Genomic DNA, 19,494 nt, shown 5'->3' with positions numbered 1-19,494 from the left:
TAGAACGTAAGAAACGAATACAGACTCGGACAATAAACACTGACAACACTAACATACACATTGTATGTTCCAGTAAATTATATATACTATTTTATCACCGTGTCATACAGTAGTATTTCACTGACTATTACGATACACTGGCGTGTTGTTTAGTCAAAGAATACCTAAGTAAAAGTCGCACAGTATGAAAATGTTATCAATCACATGTCTGTCGTTTGATGAGTGCTTCGTGCACACGTCACACAAACATGTACACACTTTATATCAAACACTCTACGATTAACAAACGCTACGCTAAAAAAAGCACCCTTCCTCTAACAGTTATCAGGATTTAAAGCATATTACATGCAACATACACGGCGTTATTCAGCACCCTCCTTGTGACATATACCACAAAATAATGCATCTACCTTCAACAGGTACCAGGAGATTGAACATCGTACCTGCAATATGTACCAGGTGGGTACTACTATTCCACATCCCATCATCCCGTCGAATGACCTTCCTCAACTTATTAAAGTTGCCAAAAACATCAACGTGTTTTAAAAACAGCTGTTAAAAACTCATTTTTTTCTTTAGAAATTGTTTCCCTCATTTCTAATTCTAAGCTTCTTAAACAGTATAAAAAAATTTCAGTCACTGTTTTATTTTGTTGATTTCTAATAATTTTCATAGTGCACGACATAAAAAATCCGCTAAAATCAACAACAAAATTAGTTATTGATGTTAATTATAATGTTTCATTTTTTTTATTATTTTACAGATAAATGTATGAAAGGTGAAGATATCGAACAGTTATTCATCTCAAAACTCCTATAAGCAATACAAGATCGATAGTTAGGTAGACATGGATCCCTGGACACACCAGAGGTGGGATCAGGTGCTTATGAGGAGTGAACATCCCCTGTCGACCGGTCACATCCGTCATGAGCCCCATAGCTTGATCTGGTAAACGGAGCTATCCGTAGCCAGTTGTAATCAAAATTTAAGAACAGAGTTGATCACAACCGTAGGCCTCTCATTTTGAATAAAGTCTGTACAATCTTGCATAATTTTAGTATGCAAACTTTATACATGTATTCACAACAGCATCATAATACAAAACACACAGCTCTGTGCTCAAATCAGCATAAAAACCCTTCTAAATATTTATGAAATAATATTCCTTTGAAATCCTTGATAAACTTTATAAGTGAAAGGGGAAGATAACGAACAGTGGTCAATGTCATAACTCGTATAAGCAATACAAAATACATAATTGGGCAAACACGGATCCCTGGACACACAGGAGGTGAGATCAGATGCCTACGAGGAGTAAACATCCCCCATCGTGATAAACAATGGATATTTAATCCTTCGAGGCACCTGATCCAAGCTCTGTTTGTTATTTAATGTATATAATGTGAACTACGATTAACTAGTAAAGTATTTGATCACTTACAATTCACAACATGATACCAATATCCGTTCAATAACATGTTCTCTAGTTTTTATTATTATACATTAATCAATGCTTACCTTCCCAGTATAAACGAAAATCTGTAATAGACAAATAAAAATCATGAAGGAAAATAATCTTATTACAAATTGATTTGTCTTAAGATTTGTAATTGAGTTCCCTTTTTCAAGATGCACAGGGATTCAAAATTAAAACTTTTAAGAATAAGCTATATACAGTTTAAGAGGTGACAGGTACAACGAAAATCTTAGCAAATTTGTACAAGCAAATGTGTCACTTTTACGTCTTAAATACTTGTCACTCAACCTTCGCCCGACATTTGTTGCACAACAATCAATTGTTTTAATATGTACATGTATGTATCAATAGGATTGTATATTGCTGTAACATATTGGAATTATTGTATTTAGAAGATACTTTGTATTTCTAACAATTTCTCCATCATCAACGTCCCATATTTATGTGGCATTATTCTGATGACATGAAACACACCAGACAGCCTTTGACCCAATGATAGGTTGTACCAGCAAACTAGATCATAGACTAGATTTTGCGAAATCATCACTTTAAGCGAAATTATTTAAACCCTAGTAACATCAACTTGTTTGTCAGCAGGCTGCCTCGATATAGAAGAAAACTAATCATACACGGAATAAGCTCTTGCGTATCGAATTCTCAAAGACGACTGAATAAAAATAACTTCAGCATATGATGGTCCAATATTTGAATTACACCGCCCGTTTATATTTGTCAAGGTGGTTTCTTAAACATATTTTGAACGCTGACCCAATAGAAATGGGATGTATAATTAAACATAATCTGATTTGTATATAATTTAATTTGCCTGAGTAAAAATATATGTTTTATGCGTGTGGGAACGGTCAAGGGAGTCATTGATATGGGTCAGTAACACATTACTTCCCACTTAGATATTTTTCCACTGTGATTTTCTTAAAGGTAGGCCATTTGAATTTATCAACGTTGTGTAACTTCAATATGACTAACGATCCATTCTTCACACAGGCAATGGGTTTGGGGCTTTCCAGAGAGGACATCGGTGATAATTATATGTAACCTGGTAACTTGGCTTTCAGCTTTATATCATTTATTAATTAACTACATGAAAAAAATGTGAAATTCAATCATAACCACATAGAAGAACGTAAGAAACGAATACAGACTCGGGCAATAAACACTGACAACACTGACATACACATTTTATGTTCCAGTAAATTATAAATACTATCTTATCACCGTGTCATACTGTGGTATTTCATTGATTATTACGATGTACTGGCGTGTTGTTTAGTCAAAGAATACCTAAGTATAAGTCGCTCAGTATGAAAATGTTATCAATCACATGTCTGTCGTTTGATGAGTGCTTCCTCCATACGTCACACAAACATGCACATACTTTATATCAAACACTCTACGTGTAACAAACGTTACGCTAAAAAAGTACCATTCCTCTAACAGGTATCAGGATTTAAAGCATATTACATGCAACATACACCGCGTTATTAAGCACACTCCTTATGACATGTACAAGAAAATAATGCATCTACCTTCAACAGGTACCAGGAGATTGAACATCGTACCTGCAATATGTACCAGGTGGGTACTAATATTCCAAATCCCATCATCCCGTAGAATGACCTTCCTCAACTTATCAAAGTTGCCAAAAAACATCAACGTGTTTTAAAAACAGCTGTTGAAAACTCTTTTTTCTTTCTTTAGAAATTGTTTTCCCTCATTTCTAAGCTTCTTAAACAGTATAAGTTTTTTTCAGTCACTGTTTTATTTTGTTGATTTCTAATAATTTTCATAGTGCACGACATAAAAAAAATCCGCTAAAATCAACAACAAAAATAGTTATTGATGTTAATTATAGTGTTTCGTTTTTTTGAATTTTACAGATAAATGTATGAAAGGTGAAGATATCGAACAGTTATTCATCTCAAAACTCCTATAAGCAATACAAGATCGATAGTTAGGTAGACATGGATCCCTGGACACACCAGAGGTGGGATCAGGTGCTTAGGAGGAGTGAACATCCCCTGTCGACCGGTCACATCCGCCATGAGCCCTATAGCTTGATCTGGTAAACGGAGTTATCCGTAGCCAGTTGTAATCAAAATTTAAGAACAGAGTTGATCACAACCGTAGGCTTGTCATTTTGAATAAAGTCTGTACAATCTTGCATAATTTTAGTATGCAAACTTTATACATGTATTCACAACAGCATCATAATACAAAATACATAACTCTGTGCTGAAATCAGCATATAAACCCTTCTAAATATTTACGAAATATTATTCCTTTGAAATCCTTGATAAACTTTATAAGTGAAAGGGGAAGATAACGAACAGTGGCCAATCTCATAACTCCTATAAGCAATACAAAATAGATAGTTAGGCAAACACGGATCCCTGGACACACAAGGGGTGAGATCAGCTGCCTAGGAGGAGTAACCATCCCCTATCGAGATAAACAATGGATATCTAATCCTGCTAGGCACCTGATCCCACCTCTGTTTGTTATTTAATGTATAGAATGTGAACTACGACTGACTAGTAAAGTATTTGATCAGTTACAATTCACAACATGATACCCATATCCGTTCAATAACATGTTCTCTAGTTTTTATTATTATACATTAATCAATGCTTACCTTCCAAGCGTAAACGTTCTTGTTCTGTAATAGACAAATAAAAATCATGAAGAAAAATCATCTTATTACAAATTGATTTGTCTTAAGATTTGTAATTGAGTTCCCTTTTTCAAGATGCACAGGGATTCAAAATTAAAACTTTTAAGAATAAGCTATATACAGTTTAAGAGGTGACAGGTACTACGAAAATCTTAGCAAATTTGTACAAGCAAATGTGTCACTTTTACGTCTTAAATACTTGTCACTCAACCTTCGCCCGACATTTGTTGCAGAACAATCAATTGTTATAATATGCGCATGTATGTATCAATAGCATGGTATATTGCTGTAACATATTGGAATTATTGTTTTTAGAAGATAATTTGAATTTCTAACAGTTTCTCCATCATCAACGTCCCATATTTATGTAGCTTTATTCCGTTGACATGAAACACATCAGACAGCCTTTGACCCAATGATAGGTTGTACCAGCAAACTAGATCATAGACTAGATTTTGCGAAATCATCACTTTAAACGAAATTATTTAAACCCTAGTAACATCAACTTGTTTGTCAGCAGGCTGCCTCGATATAGAGGAAAATTAATCATACACGGAATAAGCTCTTGCGTATCGAATTCTCAAAGACGACTGAATAAAAATAACTTCAGCATATGATGGTCCAATATTTGAATTACACCACCCGTTTATATTTGTCAAAGTGGTTTCTTAAACATATTTTGAACGCTGACCCAATAGAAATGGGATGTATAATTAAACATAATCTGATTTGTATATAATTTAATTTGCCTGAGTAAAAATATATGTTTTATGCGTGTGGGAACGGTCAAGGGAGTCATTGATATGGGTCAGTAACACATTACTTCCCACCTAGATATTTTTTCCACTGTGAATTTCTTAAAGGTAGGCCATTTGAATTTATCAACGTTTTGTAACTTCAATATGACTAACGATCCATTCTTCACACAGGCAATGGGTTTGGGGCTTTCCAGAGAGGACATCGGTGATAATTATATGTAACCTGGTAACTTCGCTTTCAGCTTTATATCATTTATTAATTAACTACATGAAAAAACAATTGAAATTCAAGCATAACCACATAGAAGAAGATAAGAAACGTATACAGACTCGGACAATAAACACTGACAACACTAACATACACATTTTATGTTCCAGTAAATTATAAATACTATCTTATCACCGTGTCATACTGTAGTATTTCATTGACTATTACGATATACTGGCGTGATGTCTAGTCAAAGAATACCTGAGTAAAAGTCGCGCAGTATGAAAATGTTATCAATCACATGTCTGTCGTTTGATGAGTGCTTCGTGCACACGTCACACAAACATGCACACACTTTATATCAAACACTCTACCACTAACACACGCTACGCTAAATAAAGCACTCTTCCTCTAACAGTTATCAGGATTTAAAGCATATTACATGCAACATACACCGCATTATTAAGCACCCTCCTTGTGACATGTACAAGAAAATAATGCATCTACCTTCAACAGGTACCAGGAGATTGAACATCGTACCTGCAATATGTACCAGGTGAGTACTAGTACTCCACCTCCCATCATCCTGTAGAATGACCTTCCTCAACTTATTAAAGTTTCCAAAAACACCAACGTGTTTTAAAAACAGCTGTTGAAAACTCATTTTTTTTCTTTAGAAATTGTTTTCCCTGATTTCTAAGCTTCTTAAACATTAGAAGTTTTTCTTAGTCACTGCTTTATCTAGTTGATTTCTAATACTTTGCATGGTGCACGACACAAAAAAAGATCAACAAAAAAAATTAGTTATTCATCATAATTAAAGTGTTTCATTTTTGGAATTTTCCATGAAAGGTGAAGATAACAAACAATGATCAATCTCATAACTTCTATAAGCAATTCAAAATAAATAGTTTGTCAAACACGGACCCCTGGACACACCAGATGTGGGATCAGGTGCTCAGGAGGAGTGAGCATCCTCTGTCTATGTGCCACATCCGCCGTGACCTGAAGTATAGCAGGAAGCACATAAAAGCAGGATATACGTTATCAGTGTCGGTGAATTTGATAGCATTCCAACTGGACCAGGCATCCTGTTAGCAAATAACTCAGTGGAAAGTTATCGAGAATTGCAATCTGGTCTATATGAAATATCGGTGAACAATGGGATTCTTGAGTTGGATAGTTATCGTCGTTTGTATAATAAAGAACTGAAGTATCCCAAAAAGTCCTTGTTCCCACAACCACTTCTATCCATTAAGTATAAACTCCCGAAGTGGGAAAAGTTTTCCAGATATAAGAGCAACACGATATGGAGTCATCCGTTTCTTCAAGATGACAGGCATGTTGTCTTCAAATCACAGCATTTTAATGTCAATGAAAAGAGAGAGAAATCAATGCATTATCAGCCAAACATTTGCTACCGTGGTTTATTGAGTTTATTTGGAATCAGTGGCAATTTGATGAGCGACACCAAATGGAATGATCAGTTTCTTGGGAGTAACAAGTTTGTTGTCCTCACGTCGCTGCAATTTAATGTCACAGGAAAGAAAGAGATACCAAGTCTTTATCAGCTATACAATTGCTACAATTACCTCCTGAGTCTATTTGGAATCAGTGAGAATTTGTCGAGCAGTTTTAGCTTTGCACGACAGCTAATCCTCGAGTTCTTTTCTTTTCTCATCAGTAGATTATTCAAAGCTACTGGATCATCTACGAAACATATTGAGACATGTGCTTTTTCCATGACGTCCATCTCGATGGACTGGAGTACACAGTCTGATGGAGACCAGCAGTCATACCCTGACATAGTCGAAATCACCATGACAACACCAGTAATTAGCTATATGACCACCCCATCTGTTTGGTCCGCGTCGTTATGACGAAAAGGACAAACTTCCAGAGAAGGACTGTGTGTTGGCCCCGAGGGGTTTCAGGAGTCCTTCAACAAGCGGCTCTCTGAATCCAACCCAACAAAAGAGACCCAGCTATTAAGAAAGTACCATACATTTACAGCATTAGTACTTCTTTCTTATATAGACCGGTGTTTCATACTTAACTAATGAATAATTAACAGAAGAAATTATGTACTAGTAGCATCAGCTGTAATGTTAAAGTTAATATATGTGTTGGTTTGTTCACTTTTTTTAAATGTAATGTAGATTTAAAATGTAAAACATGTATTTTGTAAGAACAGAGGAGAATGTTCAGTATTATAGCAACAATAATCTCGTAAATTTTACTTTGTAAATCGCACCTTGCATATCATAAACTTTATCAGCTGTACCGATAACACATGAATGTATTGTGAATGATATTGTGAAATAATATTGTACTTTCGCTATGCAAAAGCTGCAGACTAATGCACTTGACATCAATGCAGGTTACACCTGTATGCTTTTCTATGTGCAATTGTGCGGTCTATTTCATTTGGAGATTGTCAGTTGATATTTTGAAATGACATTGTATTGTACTTTTGCTGTGCAAGAACAGTTTACTGATGCAGTGGTGTAAATGTAGGGTAACGTTTCTGTATGGTTTTTTTTTTTCTGTATGTGTTATTGCACTTCATCTGTTTTATTTGGAAAGTTACTGTTGATATTCTGTGTGTTTCAAATATGTTCATTGTAAAATGTATGGACTAAAACTACAATAGTTGTACATTGACATATTTTTTCATTTATGCATAAATGCACAATTGTTTGACTGTTTATTACATGCAAAAATGATAGGTAACCTGCATGTAAGGATCAGATTTTTATAATTATTGAAATGGAATTGCAACTATGATATAAAATACATTTAAGTATTCTGCATTGATTTGATATGTAAATATCGTACAGTGTACATTTATTATGTAATTCATTATATAAGATAAGTCATTCTCCAAAGATATATGCATGGTTTAGATGGGATGTGTTTTTTAAGCGAGTAAACCATGTAAGATAGGTCAGATGTATGATGCACATATTCCGTGATTTTTAATTGAATGAACTGTGTTAGACATGGCAGCTCTAAATTGCTAAGATGGATTGATATAATGAAATGGGGAGGTTTATTTGAACCATTATAATATTGCTGTGTATCCAGGCAAACACCATGGGACTGAAGTGTACATGTATAGAATGCACAAAGTTGTAAAGCATTGGAATTAATCGGATTCTATTCTTATCAATTATTTGTGGTGTATTCAGGTACACATCATATGACTGAAGTGTATATTTACATGTATAAAATGTACAGGATTGTAAGTATATACTTACATGTAGAAAATGTACAGAATTGTAAGTGTATACTTACATGTAGAAAATGTACAGGATTGTAAGTGTATATTTACATGTATAAAATGTACAGAATTGTAAGTGTATACTTACATGTATAAAATGTACAGGATTGTAAGTGTATACTTACATGTAGAAAATGTACAGGATTGTAAGTGTATACTTACATGTATAAAATGTAAAGGATTGTAAGTGTATATTTACATGTAGAAAATGTACAGGATTGTAAGTGTTTATTTACATGTATAAAATGTACAGGATTGTAAGTGTATATCTACATGTAGAAAATGTACAGGATTGTAAGTGTATACCTACATGTATAAAATGTACAGGATTGTAAGTGTATACTTACATGTATAAAATGTACAGGATTGTAAGTGCATATGTATATGTATAAAATGTGTAGAATTGTAAGTGTATATTTACATGTATAAAATGTACAGGATTGTAAGTGTATACTTACATGTATAAAATGTACAGGATTGTAAGTGCATATGTATATGTATAAAATGTGTAGAATTGTAAGTGTATATTTACATGTATAAAATGTACAGGATTGTAAGTGTATACTTACATGTAGAAAATGTACAGAATTGTAAGTGTATATTTACATGTATAAAATGTACAGAATTGTAAGTGTTTATTTACATGTATAAAATGTACAGGATTGTAAGTGTTTATTTACATGTAGAAAATGTACAGGATTGTAAGTGTATATTTACATGTATAAAATGTACAGAATTGTAAGTGTATATTTACATGTAGAAAATGTACAGAATTGTAAGTGTATATTTACATGTATAAAATGTACAGGATTGTAAGTGTATATTTACATGTAGAAAATGTACAGGATTGTAAGTGTATATTTACATGTAGAAAATGTACAGAATTGTAAGTGTTTATTTACATGTATAAAATGTACAGGATTGTAAGTGCATATGTACATGTATAAAATGTACAGAATTGTAAGTGTTTATTTACATGTATAAAATGTACAGGATTGTAAGTGTTTATTTACATGTATAAAATGTACAGGATTGTAAGTGTATATTTACATGTATAAAATGTACAGGATTGTAAGTGTATACTTACATGTAGAAAATGTACAGAATTGTAAGTGTATATTTACATGTATAAAATGTACAGGATTGTAAGTGTTTATTTACATGTATAAAATGTACAGGATTGTAAGTGTATACTTACATGTATAAAATGTACAGGATTGTAAGTGCATATGTACATGTATAAAATGTACAGAATTGTAAGTGTTTATTTACATGTAGAAAATGTACAGGATTGTAAGTGTATACTTACATGTATAAAATGTACAGGATTGTAAGTGTATATTTACATGTAGAAAATGTACAGGATTGTAAGTGTATATTTACATGTATAAAATGTACAGAATTGTAAGTGTTTATTTACATGTATAAAATGTACAGGATTGTAAGTGCATATGTACATGTATAAAATGTACAGAATTGTAAGTGTATATTTACATGTAGAAAATGTACAGAATTGTAAGTGTTTATTTACATGTATAAAATGTACAGGATTGTAAGTGTTTATTTACATGTATAAAATGTACAGGATTGTAAGTGTTTATTTACATGTATAAAATGTACAGGATTGTAAGTGTATACTTACATGTATAAAATGTACAGGATTGTAAGTGTATATTTACATGTATAAAATGTACAAAATTGTAAGTGTTTATTTACATGTATAAAATGTACAGGATTGTAAGTGTATATTTACATGTAGAAAATGTACAGGATTGTAAGTGTATATTTACATGTAGAAAATGTACAGGATTGTAAAGCACTGACATTAATCAGATCTTATTGTTACGTATATTAATTATGTTGTTCATTAGGGTCAGTGATGTTGGTATTGTTCAAACTTTCAATGATTTAGTCAATCTTTTAAGAAAGCCTTCTTACAATTATTGCAGTGTAATATAAGAACAGGATCAATTATTTATCATAGATGTTACGATTTAACAGGCTATCTGAAATCCATTTTTAGAATCCAATATTAGATAAACATAATTTTATCAAACACAGATATATGTAAATGTGTTCTGTATTCCTTATAGGGATAGTGAGATTCATCACTGTTCGTTATCTCCATTTTTCATTTATGAATTGCATGATTTTGAAACTAGGCTATACTTGTTTATAATTAAAGATCACGGTTTCTCACATAAGTGCACATTATTAGTACTCATATTTCGCTCGCGTGTTTGGGTTATTACTATTGTGATTTTTATGTTGTGTATTTTGATACAGCTAGATCTGCTATAGCTGGTCACTCTGAACAATGACAAAGTATTGTACAAAGAGTTATGTTATACTCATGCTATTCCATTGAGCCGAGATGTGCATTTCTGTTAGAAGATGTTGGCATGGCCTCTTTGCATGGTTTGAGATACTGTAGTGGTACCTTCAACCATACATTGTATTATGTTCTTATTGGTGGATCGAAAATATTTTTGGTACCTTCATCCACATTGATAATTATAAATTTTAAATTTTATTTAATGAAGTTACACCTTCACAATGGGAGAGGGGAGATGTATTAATTTAATTCTAGGTGAATCAACTTACGTTGAGCTGTTTATACCAACCGGAAGTACAGTGTGAACTGTTAGTACCTGAGTTGACTGTGATTTCTCTAGCGGAGCAGGCGTGTTTTCAAGGACCCCGTTCCCAACACACCGCTGTCCTTGGGATATATTGACCCATATTTTTCCTTGTTGTCTACACATCGAGGAATTCACATTGCTGTCTGTTGATTATCTACACTGACTAAATGGTGTGTTTAGATAGATAGCCACGATTTACTATAGTATCCATGGGGAATAACTCGCGCTGCATTGTAAACAGTGTATTCCATTGTAATTACGTACTTTTCATATTGTACTTGAGATTGATCACTGTTCGTAATGATCACCTCTGACTTGGTATATTTTTTTTTTCTAATTTGTTTAAAACTGCATGCTGTGTTACAAAAAGGAATGGTGTAGAGTTGTAATCAATGTTTCTTTTGAGTGCTTAGTATTGTGTAGAGAAAAGTAACATATATATTTACCATTTCGTGCTGACCTCCACAAAAGACACACTACAACCGCCAAACAAATGAACACTCCTGACACGGCCAGTAGAATCAGCAAACTAGTAAGTAAGATATATGTTCATCAGTGTATTTCCTAAACCTTTAATTTATCTTTTTTATTTCTAATTTACACAACACAAACGTATTATGAGCTACAGGCTAATGTTTAAAGAATGCATTATTCACATTCTGATATCATCGAATGATATCGCTTAATTGTCAGAAAAGGATGTCATATTCTCGTAACTTTCCTACATTACCAAATTATCCATTAAAACATGAATAGCTGTAAGATATTTTCTCCCTTTTTTAGAGGCGGATGATGTTTTAAAAGTTTTAGATCTTAATCAAAAGTCCATGTCTCATTGTCATAGTACCTTGTCTATTCGTAACACACTTCCGTGTCAACTGAGAGTGTCTCCTAAATTTCAATTATAGAGATACTGTCTGCAATATATATCTCTAAGATTTCACCAGTGTCCTAAGCATTCACCAAATGATCTTCTGTCAATGTAGTAACAAAACACTGATCATGCTTAAACAGCATTTGTATCAGGTTTCATCTTCTAATAGATATTTATTAGTAATATTTCATATAGATGAATATCTCAAACCTTTTACAAATGACACAAGAAACATTGTTGCAAGCCCCAAATTTATAGGCTGGAAATTTTGTGGAAAGTGTAAGAACTGAATATTTTCAGAATAGGTTTTCCTAAGAATCCCTTTCTTTAAATCAAAATTCAAATGCTTTATTGACGGTTACCAAACATGAGGCGTACATCATAAATTAACATCATTTACTATAATATGTAACATAATACACAATCTCAGATTAAATACAATTGTACTGATTTCTCAATTCAGTGTACCTTAGAATAAAAAAAATACTTATTCAAACATTGACATTGTTTAAAAAGCGCGGGAAAATTACATCACAACGACTGAAACAAATTTGAAATAAAATGTTATCAAACCTGTAGATAACGAACTAAGTGAAAAGAATTCTTAATTATACGAAATGACAGTTTATTGGAAGCTCAATAATGCAACTAGTCTTACATAAGATTTTAGCTTAATTCGCAATGTTAAAATGAATAACAGGCTATTTAGAGTTTACACTTGTCCGATCGATCGATACAAAGATACGCGTGTCCGATTAATCAATATACTTCGCCTCAAATCAATGTGATGTCTTTTCCGTGACGTTGCAACTGAAACTCTCTGATCTTGACAGTTTCCGTACTGTCGCGTGGAACAAATTCTTTTATTTGAATAAAAAAGACTTCTAAATTAGATGCATTTTTTACATTGCAGCGCGAGTTAAGACCAGGGAACATTAAGTTGCAAGAAATGAAATTTACAGCATATATGAAATTCATTTGTTACAGTCAAAACATTTGACGTCATAATGTAATGGGTGGAGGAAAACACAACGCAGATTGAAAACATCTAAGCTCATCACCGCGCACAGTTGGGAAATTAAAATTCATCAATAACATGTTCTCTAGTTTTTATTATTATACATTAATCAATGCTTACCTTCCAAGCATAAACGTTTTCATTCTGTAATAGACAAATAAAAATCATGAAGGAAAATCATCTTATTACAAATTGATTTGTCTTAAGATTTGTAATTGAGTTCCCTTTTTCAAGATGCACAGGGATTCAAAATTAAAACTTTTAAGAATAAGCTATATACAGTTTAAGAGGTGACAGGTACAACGAAAATCTTAGCAAATTTGTACAAGCAAATGTGTCACTTTTACGTCTTAAATACTTGTCACTCAACCTTCGCCCGACATTTGTTGCAGAACAATCAATTGTTATAATATGTACATGTATGTATCAATAGGATTGTATATTGCTGTAACATATTGGAATTATTGTATTTAGAAGATAATTTGTATTTCTAACAGTTTCTCCATCATCAACGTCCCATATTTATGTGGCATTATTCTGATGATATGAAACACACCAGACAGCCTTTGACCCAATGATAGGTTGTACCGGCAAACTAGATCATAGACTAGATTTTGCGAAATCATCACTTTAAGCGAAATTATTTAAACCCTAGTAACATCAACTTGTTTGTCAGCAGGCTGCCTCGATATAGAAGAAAACTAATCATACACGGAATAAGCTCTTGCGTATCGAATTCTCAAAGACGACTGAATAAAAATAACTTCAGCATATGATGGTCCGATATGTGTATTACACCGCCCGTTTATATTTGTCAAAGTGGTTTCTTAAACATATTTTGAACGCTGACCCAATAGAAATGGGATGTATAATTAAACATAATCTGATTTGTATATAATTTAATTTGCCTGAGTAAAAATATATGTTTTATGCGTGTGGGAACGGTCAAGGGAGTCATTGATATTGGTCAGTAACACATTACTTCCCACCTAGAGATTTTTTCCACTGTGAATTTCTTAAAGGTAGGCCATTTGAATTTATCAACGTTGTGTAACTTCAATATGACTAACGATCCATTCTTCACACAGGCAATGGGTTTGGGGCTTTCCAGAGAGGACATCGGTGATAATTATATGTAACCTGGTAACTTGGCTTTCAGCTTTATATCATTTATTAATTAACTACATAAAAAAGTGCAATTCAATCATAACCACATAGTAGAACGTAAGAAACGAATACAGACTCGGACAATAAACACTGACAACACTAACATACACATTGTATGTTCCAGTAAATTATATATACTAAAAAAAATACTTATTCAAACATTGACATTGTTTAAAAAGCGCGGGAAAATTACATCACAACGACTGAAACAAATTTGAAATAAAATGTTATCAAACCTGTAGATAACGAACTAAGTGAAAAGAATTCTTAATTATACGAAATGACAGTTTATTGGAAGCTCAATAATGCAACTAGTCTTACATAAGATTTTAGCTTAATTCGCAATGTTAAAATGAATAACAGGCTATTTAGAGTTTACACTTGTCCGATCGATCGATACAAAGATACGCGTGTCCGATTAATCAATATACTTCGCCTCAAATCAATGTGATGTCTTTTCCGTGACGTTGCAACTGAAACTCTCTGATCTTGACAGTTTCCGTACTGTCGCGTGGAACAAATTCTTTTATTTGAATAAAAAAGACTTCTAAATTAGATGCATTTTTTACATTGCAGCGCGAGTTAAGACCAGGGAACATTAAGTTGCAAGAAATGAAATTTACAGCATATATGAAATTCATTTGTTACAGTCAAAACATTTGACGTCATAATGTAATGGGTGGAGGAAAACTCAACGCAGATTGAAAACATCTAAGCTCATCACCGCGCACAGTTGGGAAATTAAAATTCATCACAAGCGCTTTCATTTAAATGTCCTCAGTCCGTGCTGAAAAATGTCCCCACCCGTACGACAAGATAGCCATTTGTGACAACAAATGTTTTGACTAACAGATGAATACCACGGATTTTTCATTTTCAATGTGCCCCAGTCTTATTTCCCCCGATACAGGGGGCGCACAACACGTTGCTACGTTATAACGTCAATATAAGGTTTACTACATCTGATAGTACATGTAATTAAGTGACAGCTAGGGGATTGATGAAAACTAATGTGACTGCAAAATAATTTTAGTCATTCGTTTTATGTAGGTATCCAATGTGTGATTTTTTTCGCAGGCAATGTAATTCATGATGTAACAAATTAATGTAAATATACCAGTCATCTATTTATTTAAAGCAGGAACAGGATATATCTAGCATATCATCGATTTCTCATTATTGATTTCAACATTTTGGACGACCAAAACACAACTAGTTAATCACTAGATATGCAGATTTTACATGTGCAAACAATGCATGAACATTAATAATAATAATGTGCGGCATTTACATAGCGCATTATATAATTTGCAATTCTCTAAGCGCTTTAACAATGTAAAATGTAAAACATGATAAGATTAATCAGAGCATAAAATATAACATCCAATAAAATAAAACAATTTAAACATTATGAGTTCATACGACAAACTAGCTGCAATAATGTAGCCCTATCCAATTTTTTTTATTCTGACGTTTTCGGGATAGGGCTACAATTCCATAGGATCTCCGTAATGGTGCAAAATAATTTAATGAATAACCGATTATAAACTATGTGTATTAGTCCCAAATGTTGTTTACACCAAAAGGAGTACCAACTTTGTGCTCGGGCATGTCTAATAAAGATGTTTTTCATTAAATATACTGTACAGCATACAAAATTCTTCGTCTGCTCCGCCATGCTTGTTATCGCGAGATCTCGTAGGTGGATCTGATGAAAAACCTAAACATTGACAATCAGCGCGAAAATGTAGTTACTCGAGCCACTTCGACAAAGAAAGGAAAATCACATTGTTGCAGAAAGAATTTACACTCTGCTGTTCGGTTTTTAACTTGATATTAAATTCAAACCTTTTCAATATTGACGAAATAGCTTTCGCCTCCATACTTGTCCATTGATGTAAATACTACCTTATATGGCATATGCAAATGACTTGACAATCGGAAATTGAAACTTCAGTACATCAAACATGGCGTACAAATATGAATCGAGAAATTGGAATTTATCGAAATTGTTGAAAACGGTAGAATAGAGCCTCACAAATCTTAAGTTGCAGGTTGTAAATTTATATATTGACTAAGAAACATAGAATATCATTTTATTTACGTAAAGAAAGTCAGGAAATGTTTAGAATGAGCGCAAATGTTGCGGGAGTGAATCACTCCCGCATTTGCACCATTACGGAGATCCTAAGGAGTTGTAGCCCTCTCCCTAAAAAAAAAATCAGAGAGGGCTACATTATTGCAGCTAACGACAAACCAGGCTTTACTTTAAAAAAGAATATATTACAAAATATGGTTATAAGAAGATATGTTTTGAGGTTTGTCTTAAAACTGTTGACAGTGCCACACAAACGGATGTCTATCGTTAAACTGTTCCATAGTGTGGCAGCTGCTACATCAAACCTTCGATCTCCATAGGTCTTTGTACGAACGCGGGGTTTTTCTAGCAATCGTGAATTGCATGAACGCAGAGATCGTTTTGGTTCGTACACAGTGATGAGGTCGCTGATATAGGCCGGTGCCAATCCGTTTAGTCCTTGTATGTGTGTAGTCAAATCTCGTATTCAACACGGGAATCAACCGGAAGCCAGTGCAAGGACATAAGCACCGGTGATATATGGTCATGCTTCTTGACATTACATTAATGGATCTAGTGGGGGGTACGAGGGTTACAACACACACATACACCTTTGATTTTGGTGAGAGAGAGAGAGAGAGAGAGAGAGAGAGAGAGAGAGAGAGAGAGAGAGAGTTTCTGGGAGCATCATTACTGCATTAATTGTAGGATAAACATCTAAATTTAAATAGGCAGGGGAGGGGGTGTTAAAAACTTTTTTTAAGTTTACGTCATCCGACATCAATTTTCACACACTGACTAATATTATTTTCAACATTTATCAAATTTAGTTTGAAAGTGGTGTGGTGTTAATGAAAACTATGTGATTTAGTATTTTTTTTCTCAGACATTGAACTTTTGATCACACCCTTCAGCAATAAACGTTGCAAATTCGTTTGTCATTTTAAAATCCTTTTTGAAAGAATATTTTACTTGGTAGTTAACTTATAAAACCCAATGCACACGATAGAAAATGCACATAATGCATATCACGATACCAACAACTTTGTCCTCTGCCCCCCCCCCCCCCCCCCGAATTTTTTCTAGATCCGCTTCTGACAATGTTCATTACATGTACATTGAATCCGTATCTAAGGCCAATTCCACTTAATTGATAGATTATCATCCCCACCCGCCCCTCAAAAATCAGCCCGTCCCGATTTTTATTTTTTTATTTTGCGAAACTTGCGATTTACGGAAAGTTTGCATCTTGAACTCTGGTATTTGCCCTTCTTATTTACATTTCCGGTATAGTAACGTGAAAAATAGCAATCTCTACCCAGAGTTATCGTTCCTTACACTCACATGTAAATGAGAGCAAGGAACGTCAACTCTGGGTAGAGATTGAGAAAATAGATATGGTTTTCTTAATCCATTGCGTTCTTACGGGCGTAAATCTTGGAAATTAAAGCTTAACCTACAATTCGTCTGTCATACATATGTACTTTGAAAATATCTTTTTTTTATTTTAATCAACCTTTAATACATTAATTTGTTTGACCTGCATAAAGTTATGTAGCATTAGGGATGGAGGTAAGGATTAGCCCCAAACGTTTTCGACATCGTTATTTTCCGCTATTATTACAGGCAAAGTTGGTTCTTTCTTTTTTTTAAAGTTCGATCCATGGGCTGTCTCGTGATATTTCTTTTAGATAGTAGTAGTGAATTGTTACGGAAATGTATTGCTTTAATCGAATTCACAGAAGAATTGGAATAAAATATTAACCGGGGGATGTTCTCTTACTCCAAACATTTAGATGTAGTGTTTTGATTTCATTTTTTTTAATTTTGCGAGGTAAGAAATTTAAAGGAATTATTAAAACAACTTCTCCCTCTTTTCAGGTGTCTGATGTTTATTACAGATTACTTTTAAACTTCTCGGGATTCTTATTGTATTACAACTTGGACGGAAATAAACATTAAATACGGCTGTACCCCCCCCCCCCCCCCCCCCCACATTTTTTCCCCAACCTAACGATCTTGGCAAAATTTTACGATATTCCATGAAATGCTCTAGTTTGCCACGTTATGACTCGAGCAATCCGTGCACGTACCGCTTGGAGGCGTAGCGTCTATAGCACACATCGCTCGTCAAACACTATGGGCGCACTTGTTTCATCGTCCGGGTCAAGCCGGTTGATACTTCCGGAAGCGGGCAAGTAACTTCGTTTCAAGTATTTTTAAGCCGCCGGTCGACCAAAAGGTAGCCCGGATCACCCGATAAATTTAGAGTGGGCACATGGAAAACAATATGGCGGAAAATATAGATAAAACATTTTCTTGCTCGTTATTTATCCATTTTTCATTCATTAAATGAGTTTAAATTTCAATTGGCATAAAGTAGTGAGTTTAGAGGTAAGTTTATTGACATTTTTGTTTCCGAATGCTGGATGATACGATCAACACCGCTTCTCTGTGGAAGTTACAGCCCAGTCTGCAGTGTTTGTGAACAAAATGTTGGAATATAAAACTGATCATCAATTATGATTTTTAAACTCACATGGGTTACATTTTATGAAATCTGTTATGCAGATGTTCTTTGAAAAATATATAATTTTTGATTTTACATTTTGATATATATTCGGCCGATTTCCCACTAGTTTCGCAAGTCAAACCGGGTCAAAAAGTCACGTGATAAAAGTGAACCGGGTCGTCGCCCGGATTTCTGAAACAAGTGCGCCCTATTGCTTTTCTGTCTTCTAATTATAGAATGATCGCTATGCGAATAACCTTTGATGATTGATTGCTGATTGAATAAGATATATAGTGCAAGAGTCATGACATTTAGAAATAATAGTCGGAAGTTTTACGTATAATACTATGAATTATTTATTTTGGTGGCCATGAAAACTCTTGCCTAAAAATCAATTCATATATAATCTTTATTAGAACACTTGCGCGGTAACAGACACCTGTTCATTTCATAGAATTGGCCGGCTCTGGCCGGTCTATAATTAACTAGCTAAATTGCATTGGCATAGGTTTATGGCATTATCTGGTCACAGGCAAAGTTGCGTTTTGTTGGATTTTAGTTATATATTCCATTATCACATGCATATGGTGTTTATATCTCTCAACTGATTCGATACGCAAGAGCTTGTTCTGCGTATAGTCAGTTTTTAATTGGAGGCAAGCTACTGACAAACAAGTTGATGGTACAGGGGTTTCAACAGTCTCGACTGAAGTCAGCATTTCGCAAATTTTATGGTCGTTATAACGATCTAGTTCGTCAATACTACCTATCTTTGGGTCAAATGCT

General features: G+C 33.8%; 1 protein-coding gene across 3 annotated transcripts in view; it reads right to left on the bottom strand.

The window, feature by feature from the left end:
- LOC125676208 (uncharacterized) overlaps nucleotides 1–19,494 on the bottom strand; it is a 441,312-nt gene that overhangs the window by 400,602 nt on the left and 21,216 nt on the right. For all 3 annotated transcript variants that reach the window (XR_008801283.1, XM_056159101.1, XM_056159100.1), the window contains 4 exons: nucleotides 13,073–13,096; nucleotides 11,507–11,589; nucleotides 4,131–4,154; nucleotides 1,519–1,539 (listed from right to left, as the gene is read on the bottom strand). Coding sequence is in view for 2 of the 3 variants with exons in the window: in XM_056159101.1 (XP_056015076.1) it covers nucleotides 1,519–1,539; nucleotides 4,131–4,154; nucleotides 11,507–11,589; nucleotides 13,073–13,096 (152 nt within the window). In the remaining variant the exon portion in view is untranslated. The remainder of the gene's footprint in view (nucleotides 1–1,518; nucleotides 1,540–4,130; nucleotides 4,155–11,506; nucleotides 11,590–13,072; nucleotides 13,097–19,494) is intronic.

Source organism: Ostrea edulis, chromosome 3 (genome assembly GCF_947568905.1).
Source record: "Ostrea edulis chromosome 3, xbOstEdul1.1, whole genome shotgun sequence".
NCBI classification, from domain to species: Eukaryota; Metazoa; Mollusca; class Bivalvia; order Ostreida; family Ostreidae; genus Ostrea; species Ostrea edulis.
Note: the sequence above shows the minus strand (reverse complement) of the source record. Positions and strands in the feature narration are given on the sequence as shown.